The following is a 22,685-nucleotide window of genomic DNA, read 5'->3' as shown; positions in this document are numbered from 1 at the left end:
CGTCACCCGCTGTGACCCGTCGCCCGCTGTGACCTGTTGCCCCCGTCACCCGCTGTTACCCATCGCCCGCTGTGAACTTTTGCCTCGTCACCCGCTTTGACCCGTCGCCCGCTTTGACCCGTCACCGGCTGTGAACTGTTGCCCCCGTCACCCGCTGTTACCCATCGCCCGCTGTGAACTGTTGCCGTCACCCGCTTAGACCCGTCGCCCGCTTTGACCCGTCACCCGCTGTTACCCATCGCCCGCTGTGAACTGTTGCCCCCGTCACTCGCTGTTACCCATCGCCCGCTGTGAACTGTTGCCCCGTCACCCGCTGGACCCATCACCCGCTGTGATTCATAGACCCTTTGCCCGCTGTGACCCGTCGCCCACTGTGCCGGTTGCCCCCGTTTCCCGCTGTGACCCTACGCCCGCTGTGACCTATAGCCCCTGTCACCTGCTTTGACGAGTCAACCGCTGTGACCTGTTGACCATTCCTGGTTTTGAAAAAGGTGTTTAAGATGTTGAAGGCGGAGCTGTAAGGTGGGAGGTTTGATAAGCCTCTGAGAATCCAAAACGCTCTTCACTTAATGCATTTCTGGATCAATGACCGAGTCCCGGCATGCTGCGGGCCTCCTCACCATGCTGCTGTTCAGGTTCTTCTCCACCTTGCAGAAGGTGTGTGGAGGCGTCTCCCCTTTGCTGGGGATGATGATGCAGATGTCTGTGACGGCCAGGGCAGCGTGGGGCTGGCTATCAGGAGCCCGGCGGTAGGTGATGTAAATGCGTTGGGATGAATTCCCGCTGATGTTGGCCGAGCGTCCGAAGGGCGTGGTCTGTATGAGGTGGCAGCCCTGCTTCAGCCGCTCCTTCCACTGAAACAGCACCCTGTGGCGGGAGGGGGGCAAAGACATCCATCACCGTCCTTACAGAGAACTCAGTGAAACGTGCAGCAGCGTCAGCTGTGAAGGTCGAAAGGGACTTTCAGCTCCTCCCTTTATGCCTTCACAGGTTTTATTTTTTATGGCACATTTTGTCACTGGTGTCGTTTATCACACATTTTCACAGTCGAGCATCTGTGGGTTACAGACGGTGCAGTTCCTCCATCAGTCTAAAAACTGGATTCTGCTGAATAACAAATGCTTTCTGAAGCTGTGAAGAAAAGAGCATTTTGAATTTGACATTAGGTGCAGCACCTGGAGCCAAAGCCCTTCAGGGAATAATCACTGCGGTTGTTTTTTTAGAAGTCATCATTCGATTCTCTGTGGCACAGACACCCCAACAGAGATGAAGCTACTTCTACAGAAATGCCTTGTTACGCGTGGGCTAACGATCAGGATCACTGAGGAGTGACTTTCCATCAACTCAATAGTTATTTATTGGAAGGACACTGGACAGATCTGCAACAGCAGGGATGTCAGAATCCAGGCCTCGAGGGCCGGTGTTCAACAGGTTTTCCGACCAAGCTGCCATTGAAGCCCCTCATTGGCTAGACACACCTGATCCAGGTAATCATCAGCAGATAAGGCAGGATTTCTGGAAAACCAGCAGGAGGCCGGCCCTCCAGGCCTGGATTTGGGCACCGCTGATCTACGGGATTCTGAACCGTAATAATAAACCCGGAACTGTACATTGACTGGAATTTACTCCACTCTTCCCTAAAAACGTTCAATTAATGGCCAACTGGGTGGAACAAAGTCAAAACAAGGGACAAACCCGACATGCGTTATGGCTTCATCAGCATCGGCTCTTCCTAGGCTCTACATGTCATGACCACCGAGGCTCTTCTGGGCTCTCAGCACACAAGATTGTGTTTAGCAGAGAGGCTGCCTCAGTGCCTGATAGGCACGTCTCTCCTTTAGCTTTGTCACCACCTTCCTCTGACAGTCGGGGAGGTGTGAAGGTAAAGTGCTGCCTTCACACCCTTCAGGAGTTAATGAAGAGAGGACATCAGTTACACGTCTGCGCTGCTTTTACAGATAGGTAATGTCCTCCGAGCAGAAAAAGCAGCTGGAAACTGCTGCACAGGAGGGTTTAAAGGCAAACCCTTCAGTTTCTCTATCCACTAACATGCAGAAAGCTGACACAAAGCGCACTAAATATCGACTGTATTCGAGAACTGGACTGAGTGACCCCTCCCCCCTGGCATTCCAAACAGGAAGTGGCTCCAAGAAGCCAGAATACCCTAGACTTCAATAGAGAAATAAACATCAGTTCCTTTTATGGGTCAGAAGAGCCGTTCTGGATCTAATACCATTTTAACATCTTCTTGATCATTCTTCTAATCTAATTAAATGTTTCTAATTGTTTTTCTGTAGTTTAAATTATTCAAGTTACAAACTGACCAATTAGTCATCTCAATAAAAGTAGGTGGAGCCTGCTGGCCCCCACGTCCAAAGTTCAAAATGTTTGATTGACAGATATTGTGTAGCCAGCTTTCAAGTGATAGGGGTGTGGCCTTCCAACAAGCTCACTCCTGATTGGCCAGAGTGGTGGCTTCAACATAGTGGCATCCGCATTGTGAAAAAATGGTAACTGAATCGACTTAATTTGGTTAGAGCTGAAAGTAAACCACTTACTATGTATGACGTCACACTGACTCTTTCCAGTTCTCAGATATGCTTCTCTAAGGTTTAACCACACATTTCCAAAAACATCCACTATTATCAAGAAAGAGGGTGTCAAAGTTCACAAATCAGAAGGTTTACTGAGCCTGTGGATGGAAAAAGAGAAAAACCAACCCTCCACCTTTCACAACAAGAGGTCAAACTCTGCTTTTTACCATTTTTGACACCTTAAATATTTAAAATAGCCACCAGACACCGGAAGTAAGAGATGCCGTTAAGCTGAAGAAGGAGTAGCAGGCTACTACGGAGCACCTTTATCAGCAGAAAGCCCCCGAGACGTTCCACCCTGCAGCATCCAGTCTGCACATGCATCCCACTGCTGCTGGAGGATCAGGATTCCCTGTTAGGATGAGGACGGACTGTTTGATTTAGGTACCTGACGAATCTACAGCAGAAAACTTAAATCCAGATGATAAGGAACCAGCACAGGAACGTTGGACCTACCTGGCTTGAAATCAGTAGATAAAAACCAAATCCTCTGGATAAAAAGCACAATAAAAACAGCTCCAAATTGTATTAAATGCAAAAAATGAAATGAAAATTCACTGAAATTTATTTGTAATTTGAAAAGTTTTCACTTTATATCTCCCACAGCGTTTTGGTCAAATGACACTTTGGTAAGGGTGTGGAAATGCTGCAATTTTTAAATGTTAAAATACTTTAGGGAACAAATAACTGATCTCTGCTTTGCATTCTGTCATTTGTTGCCTGGAGTGTGTCTTCCACTGAAATTAACCAGGATTCTCGTTTGTCACAAACCAAAGTATGTTAAGATATTTTCCCTTAAAGCTGCATCCTTGCTTAATTCAATTCAATTCAATTTTATTTGTATAGCCCAAAATCACAACAACAGTCGTCTCGATGGGCTTCGAAGTAAAACATGAACTCAAAAGGATCACGAATACATAGAATTCAATGGGAAAATACTAAAATGAACTAACAAACTGACTAAGCTATACTGGCATCCCTGCCCTTAGACCCCCCTTCGCGGTAAGGAAAAACTCCTAAAAAAACGGATTCCAGAAAAAACAAAGAAAGCTCAGGGCCTTTTGGCTTAAGCTGACAGGAGCTTGCTGGCATCTCCGGAAAACGTGAGACAGAGGAAGAACTCACCCCAGGTCCGTGAGTGGCGGCTTGTCGCGGCCTCGCCTGTAGCACAGGAAGATCTGAGGCGCCATGAGCCCTCCGTTGTTCAGATCCGCTGATTGGCCGGTTGGTGTGGTCTCTATGCAGGTGAACCCCGGGGGGGCTTCCTCGCCCAAAGACCGGATCACCACAGCCACGTCTGTGACGGGAGCTTTGGGCTTTGCAGTCTTGTGGCACACATCATCAAAGTGGATCTCCTGGTCCAAAGGCTTGGAGGGGTCCGTCAGACCGGCTACCACAAAGTAGTCGGCTACACGGGGGCCTTTGTCCTCCATTGTTTCCCATCACCGCCAACAGGCTTCAGGAGAGAAGGAGAAGCAGAGCAGATTCATGATGAAGGTAGAAATAATGTGGCATCTTTTAATGTTCCAGAAGGAAGGACTTTTAACCAAAGTCAGACCTGAGGAGGAAAAGGTCCCTGAACTTAGATTAGCTGAATGTTTAAAATAAAGAAGGATGAGACACACAGCAGTGCAGAAGAAAACCAGGAGATGGATGAGGTTTGTAAAAAGGAAAACACTTCTATTGTCGTGCTTGTTTTATTGTTGTCCTTGAAAAGAGGATGTTCTTCCTTGAACTGCTGTTTTGATGACAACACAGGCATCTGCACTGTATGCTGTCCAAAGCCAAAAATCTATAAAAATGTACCTGGTGCAAACCGGACACCGACACGACTACAGTAGTATTATTACAATGCTTTTTGTTACAAAAGTTTATTCTAAGAAATCCTTGTTTTTCAACTATTTGCCATGGTGCTGCTGCACCAGTTCAACCTGCCTCTGTGGGTTAAATTCAACTTTTTCCCACCATTTTTCTCTGGTGAGTAATGGAATAAAAACACACTAAGGCTCAAAGAGGCAGAATGAAGACATCTGCAGCCAGTCAGGAGGTTTTCATATGAAACAGAACACAGCTGTGGAAAACAGGATGTTTGATTTCTGTGTTGGTGTCCAAGTCTTTCTATTTCAACACTTTTGGCTGAAATTCCAGTCCTATGGAAAAGAATGTGCGCCCTTTTGAGCTTTTTGGATCATTTACCAAACTCATCTACCAAACCTACCTGTCCCTTTCTAAAAAGTATTTGCCTCCCCCCCTGTCCACTGGTTCATGCCAACAGCTTCCAACAGTCGGTCACTACCAAACCCAAGTCCATTTAGGACAGAGTACGGCCCAGTCAGCAGCTGCCAGTACTCTGCTCAGTGCTCAGGAAGTGTGGGATGAGATCTCAATCTTTGATCAATGCGTGTTGGTGTAGTGCAGGGCTCGGGAACTTTTTTGGCCGACAGAGCCATAAACGCCACACATTTTTGAATGTAATTTCCAAAGAGCCATACAATAATGTAGTTTCCCTTTCCCAAACTGAGGCACGGAGACTTAACCTCTTTTAAGGTTCTTTATTCTGGTTACTGCAGGCCGTAACAAACGCCGTACAATTAATTCAGCAACTCCTCAGTCTCTCCCGCTGAGACGAGAGCGCTTCACCCAACTTCTTATTGGCTCACTGCTGCATCAGCCCTCCTATTTCCTTATTCGGCCCATAGCTGAACCCCATTGGTCCAAACTACCTAACAACAGGCTGAGTGACAGAACTGAGAGCCAATCAGATCACTGCATGATGCATTTAATGAACTCCAGAACTTTTAACGCGACCTAACAACAGCCACCCAGTCCAACTCAGTCTGCAACAATATGTTTAAAACTAAATATACAAGTGAATGTGTGCATTTGATGTAATTTCAACACTTTTCAAGTACAATAAGTCTGTGGATTCTTTTTAATAACATTGTTATGCTGTTGCTAATAAACGATGAGTATTTCTCCTGGTGCTGCATGGTTTTGCTGATGGTCTAGTCCGGTTGATACGTGGGGAGTTTCAGCTTCATGCAGCCGTTGAGACTTCCATCCGTTAACCGTGATCTTAGGTTGGTCTGAATGTTCTGTAGATGTGAGAAAGACGGCTCACATGCAGACGTGGAGCCAAACATATACTCACAGGCTGCAGTGAGTGACAGGCAGCGTGTTTTAAGTTTTGACAATCCCTGCACGATTCACCTTGCTGCCCGTGCCCACAAACCCCCCTTTCTTCCTCACACATCCCGCTGCAACCGCACGCTCTTTCTCAGAGACGGGAGCGCGCGGTTGCAGGGACGGCGGTTCGCAGGTTTCAGGCTGTTATAAACTCTGTGAAATAATAGATCATAGTAAACTGATATGTGGTGTAGATTTTTTCTCTCCAAGCACCGATACTACTACTGCGCGCCCCCCCTGGCATCGCATCGCACCCGAGATGGACTGGTCTAATGAAAAAAAAAACTATGATTAAAGATTTGTCTGCGAGCCACATGTGACCATCAAAAGAGCCATATATGGTCACGAGCCATAGGTTCCCGACCCCTGGTGCAGTGGTTCGCGCTCTCGTCTCATAGTGAGAAGGCCCTGGTTCAATTCCCAGCTGGGCCCCTCCTGTGTGGAGTATGGATGCTCTTCCGGTCGGTTTCTTCTCCATAGTAGGGCAGTAATGCGAAGGGTCTTGCCCAAGGACCCACACAGGATGAAGCTCACTAGGCCTCCTGGAAATCCTGCCACGACGTGCCAGTCGTGCTCTTCACCAACTGAGCCATCAAGCCGCTGCCTGCCCTCCATCTTCAACACATTTTTGGCTCCACTGCTCATCTTCTCTCCACCTCTCTTAAGATGCCGTCTTTGCTGAGAGTTACGGTCTTCTTCGCTAAACGTTGCATTGTAAGCCACATTGTGATTGTTCAGTTAGGTCTGTCGTCCTATTGGCTGGAGAATTTAACCAGCGTTGTCTCAGTGAAACCAGGATCTGAGCTCTGAAGTTTTGACAGCAAATGGCTGCGATGAGAACAAAGAGAAAGATTTGAGGACAGGAAATCTATGGAGGAAGAGCGGATTGAAGAACACCAACACAGATTGATGCGCCAACAGGACAGATCTGAACAAGCGCAGGAACATTATGAACGGGAAAGGAGGGTTTTCTGAACACCACATTGTTGTCAAAGTGCTCTCATCCCATAAGGAAGGATTACAGGATCAGCAGACTGTGGCGCAGCATGGATCTAATCTAATCATTTAATGGTTAATTACGTCACACTGCATGTCAACGGCTCCGAGAGGCTTAGAATAGACCCACAACATAAACCAAACTGCAGCACTGCAACATGTTGACTATCATTGCAGTGGGACAGCTATGAAAAGGACTGAGAAGGGGAAAAAAGTTCATGGATGTAGTGAAGGAGGACATGAGGGTGGTGGGTGTGATGCAGAGGGTTAGATGGAGGCGCATGATTGAAGGGAGCAGCCGAAAGGCAAAGAAGAAATATAAATAATAGAGTTCCTGCCTTTCTCCCACCAACCACAGCCACTCTTCTTGTCATCTAATGAGTGGTTGGGTTAAGCTCTTGTTTGGGAAACATCTGCTAAACACAACTCAAGCAGCAGTCTTCTCTGCATTGTGGTGGATGAGGAGTTGGGTCTCCTTCCTCCATCTCACCACCAGCCGTTGACAGATGGTGTGAAAAGGCTGCTTCAGTGGTTCTGGCCCTAAAACCCAGATTACAAATGCATCCCACCTCATCGTGTATCCATGGCTGGGAGGCCACTGAGAGAGAGCTGTTTCCTGCCTGTGTGACGCCCGATCTGCTGTGAAGAGGCAAAGCTTAGATGCCGACCTGTGAGCTCTTCAGTCCTTACAGAGAAAGCATGTCTGCCCCCACCCCTCTGAAAAAAAGGGAGAAGGTCCGGATCGTTCCTGACGCATTAGTTGAAGTGCTTCCAGAGGACTGTAACAGGAATGTGCCCTCAACTACTGACAGAGTGCACTAAAGTGGGATGACGTCATTTTACCGTTTGAAATGGGAACGTTTCCACTGTAATAGAATCCCAGTGGATGCTCTGCTGGCTGAAGCAAACAGTTGAAACCATAACCATGTGTTAAACGAACCCAACACTTCCCCTCCACATGTGCTCAAAGCGCCGTCTGCCTTTGGTGTGAACGTCGGCCTGGAAACAAAAGCAGCGACAGACAGGGGCTTGGAGGCGTCACCTCCCCTTCTCTGCCTCCAGTGGGGCGCCAATCTACTTCATCAGTTCTGTTAAAGAGCGGAGGTTATGCTAACAAACATGTTTCACTGCTTCTTAAAAAGCATCATGTTATTTTTTAAGCATAGACACTGGGGGTGTCAGGATACGGCAAAATCTCACTTCGGTTCGGTTCAGAATTTCATAGGGCTCGTTTCGGTACGTTCCGGTTCGGTACGTTCCGGTTCGGTACGTTTCGGTTCGGTACGTTTCGGTTCGGTACGTTCCGGTTCGGTACGTTCCGGTTCGGTACGTTTCGGTTCGGTACGTTTCGGTTCGGCACGTTTCGGTTCGGTACGTTCCGGTTCGGTACGTTTCGGTTCGGTACGTTCCGGTTCGGTACGTTCCGGTTCGGTACGTTCCGGTACGTTTCGGTTCGGTACGTTCCGGTTCGGTACGTTCCGGTTCGGTACGTTTCGGTTCGGTACGTTCCTGTTCGGTACGTTTCGGTTCAGTACGTTTCGGTTCGGTACGTTTCGGTACGTTCCGGTTCGGCACGTTTCGGTACGTTTCGGTTCGGTACGTTCCGGTTCGGTACGTTTCGGTTCGGTACGTTCCGGTTCGGTACGTTTCGGTTCGGTACGTTCCGGTTCGGTACGTTCCGGTTCGGTACTGCTGTTTAAAACTGCCTGATGTGAACTGCTATTTTATCAACTATTATTTTATTGTTATTTATTGTGTGTGTTTTGTTGCCGGACACCTGAATTTCTCCCTTGGGAGTTAATAAAGTTTTTATCCATCTATTTTTGGTATTTTTTCGGTACAATAAAGGCAGAAAAAAATTACTTTCAAAATGCATTTATTAGTTTTACAATACATAAAATTGACCCATGTAGGTGATCTGCTTAACAAATTCAGAAAAACTGTCAGGAACCAAAAACTTTGGATAATTAACACTGGAATGAAAATACACATTTGAACTTGCACTTGTTTTTCTTGTTGACCTGATTGTTCCAGTCGGTGATGCCGTTTTAAGTTTGTTAACAGATTAGATGTGTTACTGTGGCATATCTTTGTGTAACAATGTCAACACACAGCGTTCCACTAATCAAGCTGTCTTTTCCCTTCATGGATGCTGACAACAAAGCCAAAGTGTCCCCCCCACACAGGACAGCGTAAGGATATGGGGAGTCCTCATCTCTGGCTTTGCGTCTGCATTAGCTACATGTTGACATGCTTGCTGTCCGTCATCTAATAGCGTCTCAGAGGAAACTCACGGCTAACGTTACTTCCGCCTCAGTGCTAAGTTAATACAGCGGCGACCTGGGGGTTAGCCCTGCCCATAGCCACTAAGACTCATGGGAAGTGTGAAATCTTGTGTGTTGAATCCTTCAACACTGAGAAAGCTTCAAGAGAAGTGAGGTTCACGTTGTTACGTTGTTCGTGTGTGTTCATAATAAATGGGTTTTAATGCTGGAAAGGAGATGCAGCAATCTATTTCTCTGTCTACTCTCTCTCTGAGACTGTTTGTGGGCGAGTGGAGTTTGAGGCAAGAACTGTCAACACAGCTAGTTGATTAGCAGCTCGGCTCTTGTTTCCCCACTACGAATGACAAAGCAGCTGGGTTGTTACAGTGCCCATGCGGGGGAAAAAAAGAAAAACATACTGAAACGGAACAGAAGTGAACCAAACCGAAACTGCCGTACCGAAACGATTCAGTTCAACTACGTGTATTGTTACAACACTAACATGAACAGGCCTCTACCTCACAGTTCTGAGCTGTAAACTCAGATTTGATACAAGTTTGGACGAAATGACTCCAGAAGCAGAGTAAGGCTGGGTTTGCAAAAGTCTCTGTCTCAATGTTTTCATCTAAACTCTTTAGTCCCAGCCGTCCTTACTGGTGGATACGGCTGTGAACAATGGTCAAACCTGTACGGGGCACACAGGTGACCCAAACGAGATATCAAGGTCGTATTCACCTTGGTGAACCTGTAGAGAAAAGGTTCATACACATTTATTTCTATGGACATACTACACTTATACAACACGCAAGGGTAAGAAAGGGTGAGGTAGGTGAGACGGTGGGGTGTCGTACGGATTTTTCCATTTGTCAGCCGGTAATCACACCTTTCCTAACGACTAGAGTGTGGTGCAAAGACACCTTACGACAGCATCACCCGTACGTTAGAAGTGCGTGGAACTTAAATTATCCACTCGATTGACAATGGTACATTCCATTTTCATGACATCCCTTAAAGTGGCCGTTCAAGCCGCAAGAGAACTGCAAGACACGCCTGCCCTCCCCTGAAGATGCAGCCGCCCCTCTCTACGACCCTCCACGGACGACCCAAAACCCCCCAGCACCTGCGCGTGTGCACGGGACTCGCTCTTTCACCTTTTGTTGCATGAACATCTCATTGAAACAATGGCTGTGTCCGTTTGCACCTGCCTTGTTAGACATGTCAAATGAAAACAAATAGCTGAACAACCCAGCTTCACGGTAACAAATCACCCGCTTGGGTGTCTACTTTGGTCTTTGTATTTCATGCCGGATTGTCTCTTCATAGTTTGAAAATCTGCTCTGGTTCTCCAACTGCTTATTCAGTTTATCCAGGAATAAAGTGTTTGAACTGAGTGGAGGGTAATGCATCAGAGTCATTGTGGGACTAAACTCAAACAGTTTCCAAAAGCAGAACCGCTTAGTATGGCCCCCAGAATTTTGCATTGGGTCCATCTGACCTCTCCTAATGAACATTTTCCAGAGACGCCGCTGGATTAAACTTAAACTTGTGGTCATAACAATAACAGAGGAACTGACTACAAGAATCCTAGAGGCAGTAAACTGATGCATGAGACGCTCAAAAATTATAACATCATTTTTAGTTTTGGCGGTAAGATAATACAGAACTTTTGAGAGGTCACTTTATGTACTTCACTTTATGAAGCCCCGCCCATTTGTCAGAGTTCTGTTCTTTAGTCCCGCCCCCATTGTAAAGAACAGATCCCATTTCCCTAAACGCACACGCGTGTAATCCAAACTTCTCTGGCTGCAAGCAGGTTTGGTAACACTTTATATTAAGATATCTTAACAAGCTTTGTTAACACATTAACAAGCATTATAAAAGAATTTATAGGGTGTTAGTAAGACATTTATTAGTACAATAAGTCTAATAAGGTTTATTAAATTACTTAGTTAACACATTTACAAGCATTATTATTAGGATGTTTTCAAGATGTTAATGATGCATTTACTGATATTATAGGTGCCTAACAAATGTGTCAGTGTTAATAAGCTTAATAAGATTTATTAACAACCTTTGTTAACAAATTAAGAAGTATTTTTATTGTTTGGGGTTCTAGTAAGATATTTATTAGCATTATAGATGTCTCACACAAACCTAAGTGTTCATAGGCTTAATAAGTTTTATTAACTAACTTATCAAATTAATAGGCTTTATTAATGTGTCAGATGCTAGGAAGATATTTATTAGCATTATAGATGTCTTTCAAATACCTGAAAGTGTTAATAAGATTTATTAACACCTAAAGTCAGACCATTGTCTTCTGAATCCATATTACTAAACTGCTTATAAGCTTTACAAATGTATTAATTAACTTTGTTAATAGTTTATTAATTGTTTTGCAGCACCCCATCTAAAGTGTGGACGTTTTTTAGCACAAACAACCACAAAGCATAAAGATTGTAAAAAGAACTTTATGACATTAAATCAGACTAAACATACACAAATCGTTCTGTAAAAGATATATAATAATTTAATTCAGAAAAATATTTTTTTTTTTAAAAACATATATACTGGTGTCGGATTATGCTAGCATCATAGCTAATAAGGATAAAGTATTAGCATCTATCCTGAGTGAAACATTCATTGCAAATCCCATCACCAGGAGACAGTTCTCTGCATTCACTGCAACTGCATTCAACCACTGTTGCCTTGCTTCAAAGTCCACAAGAAAGTTGCACAAGCCAGTCATTTTTGAAGAACGAAGACAATAAACCTACAGGAGCCATGCTAAAGCTAACACGCTAACCTGCTTTGCTTGTTCCCTGAAAGAACAGCCTCCATTTTCCAGTGTTATGCTGCTGTCTCTCCGTCATTGTTTGTTGCCTTTTACTTACCGTTTAAGAAAAACGCACTACATTCAGATAAACGATCAGAACGTTCATCTGTACAAACAGAAAACTATTTATGGAGATGAATTTTGGACCAGTGCAAACTCTGTCTAGGACATAGCAGAAGAGCAGCGGCAGGCTTAGGGCTAATGGTAACTTATTCCTTTTTATGTAGGCTGATAATGCCAATTAACGTTTTCTATGAATACTTTTTGTCAATACAGGGCTCCAGACTGCGACCAATTGGGACGCATTTTGCGACCAAAATATGAGAGTGTGCGACTGAATTTTACATCCAGTCGCACATGTGCGACCAGTAAATTTGCCTCCCCCACCCTCCGTATTTTTTTATACAATAAACGTGAAAGGGGCACGTCAATGATCAATGAAATAATCAATGAGACGCGAGCGCACACGCACGCAGGCAGACACACACTCGCACACATATTCATCAAACGCGAGCACGTACACTCTCGCGTGATGCATGTCTGTGAGGCGGCCACTGCGTGTGAGAAGAATAGGGAAAGCCACTGTGAGTGGCTAAAATGCGTGTAGGGGGAGGGGCCTAGAGATAATCGAGCGTGCGTAAACATCTGTGGGAAGGAAACGGAGACAAATATCACAACCTGATATGTGCGTCTGAGCTATGAGTAAGCGAACTATTGATTCGTTCTTCAGACCTGCGGCTAGTGTACCAGTGCCAGAGTGTACAGCAGGGGTCTCAAACTCGCGGCCCGCGGGCTATTTGCGGCCCCCCAAGATGATATTTTGCGGTCCCCGCCTTAATATGAAGGTTTAATGTTACTGCAGCCCGCCAGTTTGTATGAATGACACTTTTTCATTGTCGTGCACGGAGATGACAAAGCAACCAATCACAGTGGGGTATATGACTCTTGGGGGCGTGGCAATGACAGGACTTGAAAGAAGGAAACCTGACCGCCCCCTCCCTCCCCGGACCACATTAAGGAGTTCCTTACTTTCCTTTAGAACGTATTTATTCGCTCGTAATTTTCTAAATACATGCAGTCCGTGCTGAACTTTTCTCTGGGCCGCACAGAACCGGAGGAAGGTTCAGGTTTTGGTTACGGTTACTGCTGTGAGATGAAGGCGAATCTGCAGCAAGACTGAAGGAGAACAGGAAGTTGGAGTTGTCCTTAACATTCAATTTAGTTTTAATATTCTTCTCCCCCTTAGTATGATCTGTGTTATTATATATTTTATCATTATTTTAATGTTTTGTGATGTATGTAGCCTTTTTTATTGAATTGGTATTTTAAATTATTTTAATTAATCCCTCCACTACAAAAACCATCAGGACACATGTCCCATAATGCATTGTTTTGTAGTCTGTAGGGCAGCTTTCAGTCAGTTCAGTTTCCAGCTGTGTCCGGGTAGGTTTGCCCCTTGCTCCCACCCCTTTCTCGCGATATTTTTGTTTTGATTGACAGTTGATGTTGGAGCAAAAACAAAAATATATGTCACACACCAGGTGATCTGCGCAGCGTTAAGTTCACCTGGGTGATCTCAAACACACTTATTGTGCATCTTGGCTGCACTTATTTGGTGTCACAAAGATAAATTTCCATCAGTTTTCTTTACTTATTCGTACTGTCATGACAGCGATGGTGCTGTCAGTTTACCTTCTTGTTGCATCTTCAAAAGTGCAGAATAAAATGTGACACTGAATTTGAAACAGCACATTGTAATTTCTGCATCTATTATTAAAGTATTTATTAGTAATACAGTGGAAGTTAGTAGATTTGGTTAGCATGTTGATTTACGGTATGCGCCCCTAAATTTTCTGGTTGTGCCCCTAAAATTTTCAGTTAGGGGCCACAGTGCTCCTAGTGAAAAAAGTTAGTCTGGAGCCCTGCAATAGTGCAGTGAACTGAATCATTGTGTGACTTTTAAAAATTAACATTGGTAAGACACAGATATAACATTTACATTTTCTGCAAAATTGTAGAAAGAATTGCAACGAACATAAAGGATTTTTATGTTTTTTGGGTTTCATTTTCATTTAATTACATCTGAGCATTGGTTAAAGCAACACATTGAACACTTTGATCACTGGCCTGTTATTAATGTTTGTGCTGCCACTTTGCTCTTGCGCCGATCTTTGCTGTAAAATCCTTCTGGAGACGCCACTGCCAACCACAGAAAGCTAGAAAAAGCAGCTGTTCCACAAATAAAGACCCTTCCTTGCCTTGACTGCTATCATAAGTGACTAATATTTAGACTCCCACCACCTTGTTAACTGTGTTATATTCGAGCTAAAATACAAGAGGCTGACAAATAAGAAGCTATACCATTCATCAGACCACGGGTAAAAGTATGCTGGATCTCTGACAAACCGCTGCATCACTCTGATCCCAATCTGCACAGCAATCATTTGATTTATGAGTTTTGAGGAAAAAATAAACCAATTCAATAGTGTTTTCACATGGTGTCACCAAAGCAGAAATCCAGTACTTTGGAGGCACTAACCCAGATAAAACCGATGTAACTATGGCTCTGGTTTGTAAGAATATACCAATAATTTACTAATATTATAATGTACGTATCTAATGAGAAGCCAATTCTAGCTTACACAAAGGATCAGATCTATGGGTTTTTTTCAACATGACACAGGGACTGTGGAAAGGGAATCTAATGTACTAACATTAATGATGTGTCTTTTATTCTAGTGATACTGATTTATTATGGAGAAATTTCTGTCTTCCTTTGCCTGCTAATGTTGCACCATTCAGCTTAAGGAATAAAAGCAAATAATTCAGAATATCTTGGTATTAGAGATGTAACAATTCTGGGTTAAAGACTGAACCGCGTGTTACACCGCTGAACGGAATCGTGGTTAAAGCCAATCGTTGCATCCCTATTGCATACAGTAGGTTTATGTTGAAAGTGACAAACGTGTTGCGCTAAATTTAAGAACGATTTGCAGTGAAATACACAGGTGAGACGTATTTCTCTGCAATCACTATGAGTGGAATGACAAGCCAAATCGTAAATTTTGACTTTGGTGTTCATTGTCTAATTACATTACTCCAGGCAGCAAACTGAGGTTTGAACAGAACCGTGGGTAAAGCAAACTGTTTCAGCCCTACAAGGTATTAAACTTTAAGGAATTTAGAATTAAATGGTGTCAAAGTAAATGTTAACAGAAGGCAAAAGAAACAAGAGAGGACTCACTACACACTGCGCAACTAAAATGAAGCCAAAGGGGGGGGATTGTCATCTTTATTTAGAGGTACCACATCTAAACCAACTCCGTGGCCTTGGGGTAGAGTGTCTCCCCTGAGACTGGAATGTTGTGAGTTCAAATCCACAGTGTAGTCATACCAAAGACTCTATAAATGGGGCCCAAAGCCTGCCAGCTAGACACTCAACATTAAGGGGTTATTTAAACAGTTCTTTAAAGTTCCTCCAACACCAGGGCAGAAAGGGACAGAAATGCTGATAAATGCCCTCCTTTCATCTGGACTGGTCCTCAAGGCAGAACCAACGAAAAAAATCCAAGTCCGTATTTGGACACAGGGATGTCACCCATGGAAAACACCCTACCAAGACGGGGCAAATTCAGTTGCTGCCATTTGGAGCCAGTCGACAGTAATTGGTCCGAGTTGGTCTGAGTCAACGTTTCTAGGCTAACTGCTGTAGCCAATCAGGAGTAAGCTTGTTCAAAAGTCCACACCCCTTCCACTGAAGCTTGTGAGAATCTGTATGGGGTGGGGGCCAGCAGGCACCACTTTTGTTTTACTGAGGCATCTGATTGGTCAGTTTTAAAGGTTTATAACTTCCACTAACAAAGATATATCATTCATTCATCTTCTAAACTCGTTTTTGTCCCTTTCAGGGTCATGGGGCTGCTGGAGCCAATCCTGACCTCTCGTGGGTGAAGGCAGGGGGCATCGTGGACGGGTCACCAGTCTGTCACAGGGCCACAATCACACACCCACGCACACTCACATTCACGCCTAGGGACAATTTAGATCAGGGGTGTCAAACTCATTTTCACCAAGGGCCACATCGGCATAGCGGCTCTCCTCAAAGGGCCAGATGTAACTTATACATGTAACTAAATGTAAGGAAAAATGAATGTAACTACTCCTAAATGTTAAATAACTCATTAATTTATCACAACTTTTTAAAGTTGTGATTAACATATGTTTGCTTGTTACTCTAGCATAAATCCAGGACAGGATGTCCTCTGACTGCACCTGTACCAGCAGGAACTACCTGTACCAGCAGGAAGCACCTGTACCTGCTGTGCTCACTACACTCTTCTTCCTCTTTCGGCTTTTCCCATCAGGGGGTCGCCACAGCGAAACAACCTCTCCTTTGAGAATGAGTCACATGGTTAACTTGGCAATGTTTTATGCCGGATGCCCTTCCTGACGCAACCCTCTCTATTTTCCCGGGCTTGGGACCGGCACAGAAGCACAGAAGGGAACAGGGAGCAGCCCGGATTTGAACCCTGGTTTCACGGAAGGACGGAAGGCGCCGCAAACCAGCACGAGCTAAACCGGCTCCAATTGCTGTACTCACTACACTATTGAGCAGAAAACCTTTCAAACTTTAGTTTCTGGAGTCTCTTGGCGTTTTCAAAGGACCAGCAGTCTGCAGCAGAACCTGTACCAGAGTCCAGGTGAGCTTCCAGACCGGTCAAACAGACTAGATCCTCCAAGCAAACGAAGCCCGGCACTGATCAAAACCGCCGGTGTTAATGCGCCTCAACACGTCCAGTTCGGGATCGGTGACGTCACTGACATTTTAACTGATTCCTTTCATTTTAACAAGAAACAACAAAACACCTGATTTCACTTGAATGATTGAAACGGATCAAACAATGCATATTTTGGGTGGATTTGGTTTGATGAACAGCATGATGAAGTTCTGAGGTTGGAGCACCTGAATTTTACCTGTCCGCGCATTGGAGCCCGCAGCAGGCTCTCCGGGCTGAGAAAACACCTGAGCGCGCGCTCAAACGCAGACAGCGGCAAAGTTTCACCTCAACGCAAAACTGGAGCGCGCCAAGCCGCCGTCGCGGCTGCGGGACTATTTTTAGCCTGGGACCGCATCGTTGTGCCTAAACAGCCGCGCGCTGTAAGGCGGATGACACGCGGTTCGCGCGGCGAGAACGGTATTTGGCGCTCCGCGGCTCAAATGTTTGATGTCTTCTTTCATCTCAGACACAACCTGTAGCTTAATACAGCCGGAGACGCGAGCACGCGGGTGTCTGAAAGCACACGCACGGACACGGATGGGACGCGTGATGTAACGGAGCCAGCCGCCTCCGGCTGCTCGGTAAATCCTGACCGGTCACTCACTCACTCCAGCGGCGTCGCTGCCCCAGACTCACCGGCCGGTGTGTGAACGTTCGGCTCCCCGTCGGTGGGTCGGCTCGGGTCCCGGTTCGCAACACAGAGGGGCGGGTCGCCCCGGCTCAGCCGCTCGGTTCCTCCCGGAGAACAACCGTTAGGTCTTCATGCAGCTCCCGTTACTGACGTCCGCGCCGCCGCCATCTTGGTTGGCAGCTGACACGCGCGCGCGCGTTCGCGTTTGCCCCACTTTAGGGGACGTGTGTAAAACCTGAACCGAACCTCAGTGTTTATGTGAACACAGAGCAGGTGAAAACCGTTTCTATGGTTCTAGTCTCTCTCTTATTTGAGTCAGAATCACTGACTGGATAGGAGACCAGGGGGGTATTCCAGAAAGCAGGTTATGTCAGTTACCACGGTAAGTTTGAGGCTAAGGAAGCGGATAACCTCAGCTTTCAGTTCCAAAAACAGAGGTATGTTTCAGGGTATGTCAAGTTGCCATAGCAACTCATGCTCTGAACATAACCTGGTCTGGAGCAGGTTTAGTTGAAGGTTAGCTTGTTTTCAGAGAGGTGAAGCAGCATGGCGTGTCCATTTGAAGATGATTTAGTGGATGAAGAAGCTCAGATAATACTTTTTCCACCATGAGAGGGTGATAAGACCACATATGGATGTTGGAAAAATAAACGTTTTACTTTGATCTAACTTCATTATTTGCTTCAGTTAAGATAAATCATTTTTTGTTAAGTCAGTTTAAAAATAACACGTAGTTTTCAGACATTTCTTTTACTTTCATTCAAATTAATTCAATTAAGTAGGTGTAACTTTGGTGCTGCTGTTAGAGCGGCACCGCAAGGGATTGTGGGATACCATTTCCTTTGTCTGTCTGGACGGATTTGGGTTTAAATGTGGGTTTTTGACCAAATGTGTTTAGTTGTTTAGCTGTTTTACTGTGTTTTGCTGAATTTATTTTGTCTTACTGTGCTCGCGTCTCTGCACCATGAGTGAGAGGGAAAGAGAGGATGATGAGTTTATATAGCACCCCTACCAAACCTGGGTGTAATAATAAAGACGGATTATTCTTTAATGACTTTGAGCGCAATGTTCCTTTTTTCCCCATCCTTTTAATTGTTATAAAAATGAGCATATCTGCCGGTTCAAACTTAGACATATGAGAGATCAAGAAATATAATTAATTAAGATGGAAAAAATATTAATTGAATTGGAGTAATGTGACATTTAGTTAGATAAATACATAAATTTGAGTTGTATAAACAATTATTGAGTTTTATAGACGTAAGAAATTAGGTTAATTAAATTTAACTCAATTATTTGTTACCAATAGAAGTAATTCATTTAAGGTGGCAAAATTGGATAAGTTATATATATATATATATATGCGTCACAAGGAAAATGGAAATAAGATCAAAAACTTGTGCGTTTACTTTGTCTGTTCTTCTACTACAAGCAGAAACTCTTTCTTCTGATGATGCAGCCGTGTTACTTTTTTGATGGACGTATAATCTTCATACGCCGTCATTAAACTCTCAGACACCGTCTCACTAAAGTATTGCGCTCTCTTTGGTTCACCACGCGTTTCCATGGTGACTCCGGAAATCGGCGATCCATTGAGAATGTCTTTATGTACCTTCCGTGCACGTGCATTAACCCAGGGTTACCAAGTGGAGCGTAATTATGCTAACTCATATCCGGTCTTTTGGAACCGACATACCCAGAGTAAGCAAGTTCAGGTGGATTTCAGCCAGAGTTCAGGGTTAAAGTCAAGCTAGTTTAAACATGCTTCCTGGAATACCCCCCTGGAGTGACAGAGTCATGATATTCACACATGCTTTATGTTGCAAATCCGCAATGAATTATTCCTTTTAAAATTATATAAATTAGAACATCTGCTGCCTCAAACTTAGACATATGAGAGTTCAAGCGGTACAATTAATTAATATGGAAAAACTTTTAATTGAATTGGAGTAATATGACATTTACTTAGATAAATATGTAAATTTCAGTTGTATAAACAACTATTGAGTTGGACAGACATAAGAAATTAGGTTGAATAAATTTCACTCAATTACGTTTTACTAATTGAAGTAACTCATTTAAGTTGGATAAGTTATTTATATATATGTGTGTGTAAACATATATATATATATATATACACATACACACAGTATGTGTGTAGTACACAGACCAAAGAGATACAGCCAGATGCCTATACCTGAAGCACTGGAAACTGCCAAACAAAGGCTCCTAGCCTTGAGCAGCCGCCTAAAGAGGTACACAAGAGACAATGAAGCCAAACAGATAAACAGGCTGTTTGCAACTCAACCTGTGAAAGTGTACGCTCAGTGGCAGGGTCAAAACAACCGAGCAGACCCACCAAGGCTAGAAACTGAACAGGACTAGAAAATAATATTGAAGAAAAAGACAGGACATAACAGCAATGCCCAAGCTCATGTCAGGCATCATTGCAACCAAGATAAATAGGCACATGGATCAATTCAAGAGCAACACACAGAACGACATTGGTAGAGACTCCAGAGGAGGCAAACACCAACTCCTGGTTGACAGAACAGTCGCTCAAGTCTGCAGGCCGAGGACTAGTGAGCGTAGAAGCCACTATCCAGGATGAAACATCCAAGATCCATGAATACATCAAGCTCAAGGCCCCAACTGATGTGTGTATATATATGTGTGTGTGTGTGTGAGTCACAATGAGAATGGAAATGAGATAGAAACTCATGCGTTTACTTTGTTCGTTCTTTTCCTCCAAGCAGAAACTCTTTTTTTTTTCTCATGATGCAGCCATATTACTTTTTTGATGGGCGTATAATCTTCATACGCCGTTATTTCAGTCAGACAACTCACGCAGTAATAATAATATTTATTTTTACATCTTTTAGTTTTGCTTTCACATACTTTGTTTTGCTTTCACATGTCTTTAAGTTAACATTTCACATTCCTCCAAGTTAGAATTTCGCCTTTCTCTAAGTTAGCAATTCGCATTCCTCTAAATTAGCACTTTGCATTCCTCTAAGATAGCATTTTGCAATCCTCCAAGTTAGCATTCCTCTAAGTTAGCATTTCGCATTCCTCTAAGTTAGCAATTTGCATTCCTCTAAGTTGGCATTTCACATTCATCTTAGTTGCCATTTCACATTCCTTTATAATTGGCATTTCACATTCTTTTAGTTTGGCATAAGACTCCGTGCAATTCCATGAGACAAATTTCCATAAACTTTTGGGTAATAACTACCCCTAACAGAGCTCACAGGTGGAAGCCGGGGAGGAGGGTGGGGCAAAGAACGCGGTGCTGCTGTAAAGGAGGATGAACAGCTTACACACCTGGACGCTGAACAGGTGAGTTTGATTAATTGAACCGCCCTAGGGGGGATAACCGAAGTAAACGCCTGCCTGAGTTGGCTGCCCGAAATGCTCCCAAGGTCGCTCAATATAATCTCAGACTCCATCTCACTGAAGTATAGCGCTGTCTTTTTTTCTCCACGCGTTTCCATGGTGACTCCGGAAATCGGCGATCCATTGAGAAGTCTTCATGTACCTGCTGTGCACGTGCATTAACCCAGGGTTACCAAGTCGAGCGTAATTATGCTAACTCATATCCGGTCACCGACATACCCAGAGTAAGCAAGTTCAGGCGGACTTCAGCCAGAGTTCAGGGTTAAAGTCAGGCTAGTTTAAATGTGCCTTCTGGAATACCCCCATGGACCGAGTGAGTGTCACGTCATCTATAGAGATAGACTCCTTTCTGATCCAACCAAATGAATTCCATTTAGTTGCAATTTTTTTCATGATGTCATCAGTAACCAATGATTGGTTCGAGTTGGTTCAATCAATGTTAACATGGCAACCACTCTGGCCAATCAGCAATGCACTTGTGTGAAGGCCACTCCCCAACACTTAAAAAGCCGGCTACACAAAATCTGTCAATCAAATGTTTTGAACATTGGATGTGGGAGCCAGCAGGCTCCACCTACTTTTATTGAGTCATCTTACTGGTCAGTCTATAACTGGAACTACAGAAAAAGTATCATTAGAAAAAAATATGATCATCAAGAAGAAGTTAAAAAAGACATCAGATCCAGAATGGTTCTTCTGACCAATAGAATGACTGAGTATAGATGTTTATGTCTCTATAGACGTCTATGGGATTTTGGCTTCTTGGAGCCAGCAGGCAATTCCTGTTTGGAACTCCATGTGGGAGGAGTCGCTCAGTCCAATTTGGACAAGATCACCTGAACAGAACTGTTTTAAACTGTTATAAAAAGTTATAAACAGATGAATCAGATGACTCAATAAAAATAGGTGGAGCTTGCTGGCCCCCATATCCACTATCCAAAACGTAGGATTGACCAATCACTGCTTAATGACAGTGAGCTATGGTCAGCCATAGCCCCAAGGGGCATATGGCTTCAATGCATGGGGTAGCCCACTGCTTGGCCACAAACCAATCAGTTCAGTTGTCCAGGGGAGGGCGCTGCCCCCATTGTGACTCTATCCCATCACATACACACAGTTGTATATGTGCCAGATTATAGCATGTACGGCTAATTTTCATTGGTTGTGCTTGGGAAGGTGAGATTAAGTTTTGTATTTTCAGATTTGGTTTTATTAAATTAAATAATACATTAAGGTATAATGAACACAAATGAGATTTCTTTATATTTCTCTGCTGAGGTATCAGCTAAAACACAACCTACGTCTCCTTGGATCTGGAGGGAATAAATATAATGCAAAAGCAGATGATAATAAGATAAAGATACTTTATTGATCCCAGTTTAAGAATCAGATGATGTAGCAAGACAAAGAGATGACACTTTGTGGGGCAAAGGCAGCTGTTATGAAGATAATATGAAATAAAAAGGGGAAATGTAAAAGAGAAAAGTGTCAGTTAAATAAAGCCGAAAGCTAAAGAACAAACAGATTTAAGAAATTCTGTAAATTTGTTGTCGGGAAAATTATGCTGTATGTACCAGGACCCCAGCCATTTGCTAATTTTAAACTTTAAATCTGACCTTAAAGGTACTGTTCTCTAAAGGAAACCAGATTTATGTACAAGAAAAATGAATGTATGGCGCCAGTCTTACTCTGCACAACAACTTGATGAATGGGTCTGAAGTAGACAGCTCAATTACGTCATGTTTAATTGAGGTAGTTGGTTTTTTATTCAGTTAGAGGAACTCTTCTCCAGAATAAACCAAAATTACTCATTTTCTCATTGGCTTTGGTAAATTTCTCTGATCAGAATTCAGATTTATAATTCATAACAGTCAAATCACCTCTCAAAATCAGTGAAACGTGTTTTATACATTTACATTAGACAGATTTTCTAACTCTGTTCTGAATGTGCGAATTGCTTTCTTTCTTTAACAAAAGGAAACGCTTCAAGCATCAGCCAATAAA

At 43.8% G+C, this 22,685-nt stretch overlaps 1 protein-coding gene across 4 annotated transcripts in view; it reads right to left on the bottom strand.

Annotated features, from left to right (window-relative positions):
- The window catches only part of LOC101168670 (C-myc promoter-binding protein), a 98,692-nt gene extending 81,191 nt beyond the window's left edge, over nucleotides 1-17,501 (bottom strand). For 2 of the 4 annotated variants that reach the window (XM_011492503.3, XM_011492504.3), the window contains exons 1-3: nucleotides 17,291-17,500; nucleotides 3,720-4,050; nucleotides 621-867 (exon numbers count right to left, since the gene is read on the bottom strand). In XM_011492503.3, the coding sequence (XP_011490805.1) occupies nucleotides 621-867; nucleotides 3,720-4,027 (555 nt within the window). In that variant the 5' untranslated portion in view covers nucleotides 4,028-4,050; nucleotides 17,291-17,500. Of the gene's footprint in view, nucleotides 1-620; nucleotides 868-2,858; nucleotides 2,947-3,719; nucleotides 4,051-17,290 lie in introns of those variants that run through there. The other 2 variants (XM_020699693.2, XM_020699694.2) reach the window with 2 other exon arrangements.
- Nucleotides 17,502-22,685: the final 5,184 nt, after the last annotated feature.

This window comes from Oryzias latipes, chromosome 3 (genome assembly GCF_002234675.1).
Source record: "Oryzias latipes chromosome 3, ASM223467v1".
In the NCBI taxonomy this organism is placed as follows: Eukaryota; Metazoa; Chordata; class Actinopteri; order Beloniformes; family Adrianichthyidae; genus Oryzias; species Oryzias latipes.
The sequence above is the reverse complement of the archived record's forward strand: the minus strand, read 5'-3'. Positions and strand labels throughout refer to the sequence as shown.